The following is a 7,285-nucleotide window of genomic DNA, read 5'->3' on the forward strand; positions in this document are numbered from 1 at the left end:
ATTTCGGTGTGAAGTGGTTACAGAAATCTGAGGTGGCGGGAGTTGCTTGGATTGTTAGGGACAGTGAAGGTGAATCCCTTTTGCATAGTAGGAAGTCTTTTGTGAGAGTTAAAACGCTTGAGGAAGCGAAAGAAAAAGCTCTGGTCTGGACTTTAGAATGTATGGCTGAGCATCGTTTAGACAACTTAATAATTGCTGGAGAGGATGCAGTTCTTTTGAAGGTCATTGAAAGACCAAGAGCTTGGCCTTCTTATACTTCTGTCGTCCATAAGTTGGAGAATTTTTTGTGTAGGTTTGGGTGTTGGAAAAGTAAAGTCGAAACAAGAAGCTCCAACAAATGTGCCTATCTCATTGCTGATAGTGCTTCGAAATCAAGGTGGTTTCAATCTTATGTGGCTAGAGGAGCTCCTTTTTGGATCTCAAGTCTAGTAGCTTTTGAGAAGGTTTAACATCTTTGTGTAGCTTGTTTTGTTTCATTTTGATGTGGTATAGTAGTAATCCTGTTAAGGATTTAGTGCTGTTTGTTTGTTAGTTCTTCGGATGTAATTTGGTTTCGGATAGCTCTCTGTTATCCTTTATAAATATAATCATCTTTGAAGGAAAAAAAAATAGTATATATTTAATATTGATATTTATTAAATAATTTCTTCTACTCATATTTTTTTTTGATCATTTGCATATTTTTATAACAAAAATTTTGAATCAGTGATAACAAAAATTTTCATTGTGTGATGTTTAATAGTTTTTGTAATTTATAATTTTATGAAAAAATTCAAAGCAAATTTAAAAATTTAACTATTAAATTGTCAATATTTCTTCAAAGCTTTTATCAAAACACAATTGTTCAAAGAAAATTTCAAAATTAAAATAATTATGTATTTCATATGGTATATAGTTAATATAAACAATATTAATATATATATATATATTTAATCTTAATATTTATTAAATGAGTCTTCATATTTATATGATTTTGTAATCATTTATATCTTGTCATAACAAACATTTTAAACCATGGTTCACGAAAATTTTAATGTGAGACTTTTAACAGTGTTAATAATTTATAGCCATTTTTTTTTTAAATTCAAAATATAACATATACGAAAAAATCTAAATTTATATTATATGGTTAATGTGGTTGTTTAATTTATTTTAATAAGTTAAAATTGAAAAAATGATAGAGGACACACTAATTTTATCAAATCTTTATTATTCAAAATCATTATTTGACATATATACTTTAGCCATATTAGGCAATTCCGTAATTTTTATTTATGGAAAGAATAAAAAATATTAATAATTAATTTATGGTTAGTTTAATAAAAAGTTTATAATATATTGAGATGAATCAACCTATTCCTCTATAGATTCTAAGAATCATTGTGGTGATGACACATGACTACCTCAAATGTTGTAATATTTTTCTTTTAATATATAGGGGATAGAAACAATATGTCGTAGAAGCCAGGGGCGAATCCAGAATAATTTGTCAGTGGGTGCAAAATATAATAAAGGTCTAAAGGGACATCGAACTTGAGACTGGAAGGGGTTGCACGACAATAGTAAACCATCTAATCTAGCTGATTTCTTTGTATTTTTGCATACCAAACGGTTAATATTTATAAAATTACGGGTGCCTGTGCCACCATAGCGTTGGCACTGGCTTCGCCCCTGCTAGAAGCTATATGCCCTCATTTATATATTTAATAAGGTGATTGGTAGAACAATAAATGATTCAATTCTCATAAAAATTAATATGTATAGTATATAATTTATTTATTTTTAAATAATATATATTTAAAATATATAAATATACATTATTCTATGTTTTTGTTATTAAAAATAATGAATCATAAAATTTATATAAATTAAGTTATATTTTAAATGTGAAATATTATTTAAAAAATTTCAATATATTTAAATTATAATTTTATTTTAAATATATATTTAATTTTTGGATATTATTAAATAAAACAAATAAATTATATATAATTATTTTTAATTTTTATAATTTTTTATGCAAATGCTATACCAAAAACTTCATTTGAGAACACTAAGCAAAGAGCATTTGAAGAGCACTAGCATCTTCTAGATGCTTTCTAAAAATTGTTGATTGGATGATAGAGAGCATAATGTTTATGCTAATGCTTTGACGTGTAAGAGTTTTAGACATTCAGAATGTACATTCTTCTTTTTTTTGTCAACTGGAATATTTTATATTTAGTCTTACTTACTTAAAACAGTAATATTTTCTTCTTCTTTTTTTTTCTGTCAACGCAATATAGTAAAATTTAAAAGTTAAGTGGTTACAACCGGAGCAATGCTCGACGGTAAGACGATAAAACCGGAGTTAATCTCAACGGTCAGATGAAAAACAAAGAGTACACTAAAACATAAGATAGAAATGTTGGTGGGTGAGGCTAGCTCAATGTGAAGAAATCCTTGGATGATCTTCACTTGTATCCCTGAAATGAAAGCTCCAACAAGCTTGCCATAGTCGTAAATGACGTTGATACACCCAAGCGAATGGGTTTGTGAGGGGGCTGAACAGCCCAAAGAACATCTAGAACTAGCTAAATAGTTCAGTAAACAAACAGCTCTATCTCCATCAGTGATCTCTGAAAAGACTATGAGAATCTCATATACATCAGAAAGAAAATTCAGTGAAACACCCGGTGAGCCGGATAGGTCTAACATCATCTCCAGTTCCATAATTGAAATTGACACTACAAAGCGTATGGACACAGACGGAGGGAATTGTGGTAGGAGACCACACGAAAGTACCTTTGGGTTTGGGGAAGGACAATACACAAGAGGGAGGGGCCGGCTAGATGAACCGGTGCTAAGCATAGATTCAGTGATTTTAGTTATGCACACTGCCCATGTCCATGGCCACGAGTGAAAACAAATGTATCGTTTGGAAAAAAGGTTGGTAGCTGAACTCCTTGTGGCCAGGCCCAAGCCCATAAGGCCCACTAAGATTAGAGTTTTCGTTTGGCAAATAATCGCACCCAATGCGTCGTCGGAGCATGAGGCGTCGTCGGAGCATGAGGCATCATCGGAGGGAGCTGTCGTCGTGAGTCCGGTGAGTCTAGTCGAGAACGGGCTGAGCACGTAGTACTTGATGTCCTATGGGGGTTGAGACGGTGTTACAGAGGGAGAGCCGGGCTTGAGGATAAGAACAGGAGAGAAGCACAAACGCAAAGCACACGGTGTGGTGGTGGCGGTGGTGATGGGTCTATCTCGTCGGCGAAAGATTCCGGTTGGAGAAGCGCGGCGACGGGAGACCAAAGTAGGTGAAGTGAGCGATAGATCTGATGGTGGAGGAAGAGACTTGGCTCGTATCAGAGACGGCGTTGCCATGGTGACGAAGAGTCGAACAGATCCGGTGAGCTTACTCACTGACTGAACAGATCTGGCTCTTACCCACGCCTTGAGAGGAGAAACGGCTACACAGATCCGAGCAGACGAAATGACGATGAGACGGCGAGCAAGATGAGTGGTGACGGAGAAAGCACACAGCGAAACGGGAGCGAGGCAGCAGGCGAAAACACAGACTATGAAAATGCTAGGAGAGACGGCAGTAACACGGAGTTGTAACGGAGAGTCCCGACGCCGGCGAGCTCGAGCTCCTCCGGCGCCAAAGAGAAGAGTAGAACGATGGGCCTCGATAGTCGAGCTTGGGAGCGTTTAGCCTATTTTCTTCTTCATATTTTACAAGTTATTGACTACTGAATGTTGACATTATCCTTTAATGCATTCATTGTACTTTTTGCATAGTTGGTGCAAGTGGACCTATTGTCTATACTCTTCGTCACACCAGCTAATTAGTTAAACTCGGATTGGTCAGATGGTCAGATCGATCCAGACGGTAATCAAGTAAATGTGATTTGCAGCTTGTGTGAAGACATAATTCAAATACAACGATTGACTTGAACTTAAAGGCCAGAACAAAAATCTAAACTCTACCCACCTAATATTCACCTAACTAGCTAGTCTACATTTCAAACTTTGCATCTCTATAAAAAAGTTAACCTTACATCTCTACTTTCCAAGTAGCGTCTTTTGTCTCTCTCTTTTGATGGGTCCACATTGGGACATTAGAGCATAAGCCGGAGTTCTTAACGGAAGTTAAGAAACTGTTTCTTAACTTCCGGTAAGAACCTCACTCTAAAAATCTCGGGTTAATCATGGTCTTATAATCACATACCATGCAACAATCCAATGGAGAAGACTTATTATTCATCAGCACTAAATGGCGATGGAAGGATATAAGCTTCAAAGATTCAACGAACATAAAAGATGAATAATCGAATAAAACCCTAGTCCAAACAAACGATCTACCAGCGAGTACCTGTGAAAACAAAGAGCAAAATAGCTACCATGCACATGAGGTACGTAGCTGTTTATTATACTAACAAGGTATCGTAAAAGAGACCTTAATATATCCCAAAAGTCCTATTTTTCTATTAATAATGTTTCCCTATTGACGATAACGTGGGCGGCTGAATTACCGAGTGATAATAACGCGCCTGACGTAGGAGATCGTGTTTTGTTTTGGTTAGGGATGACAAAGTCTGCCGTTATCCTCCTAACCACCACAATTTGTTCAAACTTAATTAATTCATCCCTCATGTTCAGATCGAGGAATCTGATTTGACAACCCAATCTTTCAGATATATGATATAATGTTTAATATAAGAAAAGATATTACTACAAAACTCAAAAATATGAAGCAGAAGTACAAATACATGTATCTTATTATGGACTATTTGTTTAAGTTAAATAAAAGCGGAACAAGCTCAAGAGTCGACTTCTTGCTGATAATGAGCGATCCTGTTTCTTCCACGTCCATGTCTTTGATAGTCTTCCCTTCAGACACTGCCCAATCAAAGAAGTAGAGCAAGTTCAACAGTCCCAACTCCACAGTAGCAATTCCCATATTCATCCCGGGACATATTCTCCGACCAGAACCAAACGGTAAAAGCTCAAAGTTCAGTCCCTTGTAATCCACGGAACTTTCGATAAACCTGTCAGGGTTAAACTCATCCGGGTTTGACCAGATTTTTGGATCGCGTGCGATCGAGTAAACGTTGATCATCATCTGGGATTTCTTGGGGATGTCGAAGCCTTGGATCTTGATGTCAGACATGGTCTCTCTTGGTAGCAAGAGTGGAGCTGCTGGATGTAACCTAAACGTCTCTTTGATCACGTGCTTCAAGTAGTGAAGATGGTTTAGGTCATCAGCTGTGAGTCTCTCTTTCTTGTCCCCAAGTGTTGTCCGAATCTCGTGTTGCACTTTCTTCATTATATTAGGGTTTCGGATCAGCTCCGTCATGGTCCATATCATTGTGATGGCGCTTGTGTTTACTCCCGCAAGAAATATGTCCTAATTAATACCAAAAAATGCATACACCTAAGTTCAAAGTTTTCAAGAAACCGCTGGGACGAAACTAATATTAAATGATGTGATTTTCGATTGGGAGAAATTATAGGTTTCGGCCCCAAGCCTACTGATATTAAAAAATAAAAAAGTTTTCAAGAAGACTTACTGAGATGATTCCTTTGAAATGATCTGTGGTGAGCTTGAAAGAATCTCCATCTTGCTCTTGTTTCTTCATCAAACCAACCATCACGTCAACGACATCAGGGTTGTTGGATACGGTTCTTACAGGCTTAAGATGAGCATCGAGTATCTTCTGGAAGAAAGTGTCTAGCTCCGAGAAAACATTGTTCAGTGTCTTGTTCTGTCCGGAAACTCGGTCGAGGATCCAACCTACTCCAGGGAAAAAATCAGAGAATGCAATACCATCAACGAGCAACTCAAACTTGTGAACTAGATCCGCAGCGTTGTCCTCGTCCACGAACTCGCATTTGTGGATATCTATCCCGAACGCGAGCCTACAGATAATACTCGCAACGAGCGTGAAAAGGGTCTTCTTCAAATTCACCGGGGAACGTGTCAGAGCAGCTTCCGTTAGTTTCTTGACCAACAAGTTATTCTCTTCCTCTCTGATGTAACCGAACGACTGAAACTTTTTCATGTTCAAGAGCTCAACGACCACGAGCTTCCTCAACACTTTCCATTCCTCACCGTAAGGAGCGAACCCTATGTCTTTGAAGTTGTAAGAGATCATTCTTGCCGCGACGGTTTCTGGTCGGCTGCAACATTCGAGATCTTGGGTCTTGAGAGCTTCTTCTGCTCCTTCTCTAGATGAGATCACCACCACGGGGACGAATCCGAAACGGAGAAGCATCACTGGCCCGTATGTTTTGGAGAGGTTTATAAAACACGTGTGAGGCTGTCCTTTGATGTTGTGCAAGTTTCCGATGATCGGAAGTGTCTTGGGACCAGGTGGAAGTTTCCATTTTGAGGGTTTGTGTTTCTTTGATATGATGAAGAAGGAAACTACAAAGATAGCTAAAGGAAAGAGGAAGTAGATGAACGTTGACATCGTTTGCTACTCTGTTTCTTCTTACTTCTCTCGTGTGTATTGGATGAAGAACTGAGCTTAGATCAACCGATATATATATATAGACAATTATTTGAGAAAACGTGTTATTTAGGTTGAATAATCGTTTGATTTGTCTGTATACGTAACTCTTACATTAATCAAGGGGCTGTTTACGACTCTAACACATGGGTCAATGGTCTAGAAAGATAATGTGTTTTTATTTTCTTATGGGAGACTTGTAATTAATAAAATAAAAAATAAGTATATTATTGTGAAACTAGAGAATAGAAACCGTATATACTTATTAATCTTAAACATAAAGAGCATTTTATATAGAGAAATTCTTGGATTCACCTCCTAGGGTGAACCTCTAGATTCACCAACCAATAGTATTTGAGTAATTGATATTTGATATCTTTTAAAAAAGGAAACAAAATTGAATTTTCAAATAAGATTATATTTTTAAAATAAAACAATAAAAATACATAAAAATAGTTACAAAAAAATAAAAATAAATATTGTTAAACCGTTAGCAAAATATTAAATCCTATTCATAAAAATAGTTACAAAATATAAATTAATTAATATTGTTAAGTCTTGAGCAAAATACTAAACCCTAAATCATACATTAAAAACTAAATTTTAATAACACTAAACCCTAAATCTTAATCACTAAACCTTAAATCATACATTAAAAACTAAATTTTAATAACACTAAACCCTAAATCTTAATCACTAAACCCTAAACCCTTGGGTAAACCCTGAACCCTTGGATAAATCATAAACTCTAGGATTTAATTTTAAATATATTTTAAAATTAAATCCTAGAA

General features: G+C 36.0%; 1 protein-coding gene across 1 annotated transcript; it reads right to left on the bottom strand.

Moving 5' to 3' along the window:
* Nucleotides 1–4,677: 4,677 nt before the first annotated feature.
* On the bottom strand, nt 4,678–6,505 carry LOC106293194 (cytochrome P450 71B7-like). Its single transcript, XM_013728857.1, has 2 exons — nt 5,553–6,505; nt 4,678–5,389 (listed from the first exon to the last, which is right to left on the bottom strand). Exons 1-2 carry the CDS (start codon nt 6,453–6,455, stop codon nt 4,769–4,771), a joined length of 1,524 nt encoding a protein of 507 aa, XP_013584311.1. The 5' UTR covers nt 6,456–6,505; the 3' UTR covers nt 4,678–4,768.
* Between the last annotated feature and the right edge of the window lie 780 nt (nt 6,506–7,285).

This window comes from Brassica oleracea, chromosome C5 (genome assembly GCF_000695525.1).
Source record: "Brassica oleracea var. oleracea cultivar TO1000 chromosome C5, BOL, whole genome shotgun sequence".
Classification (NCBI taxonomy): Eukaryota; Viridiplantae; Streptophyta; class Magnoliopsida; order Brassicales; family Brassicaceae; genus Brassica; species Brassica oleracea.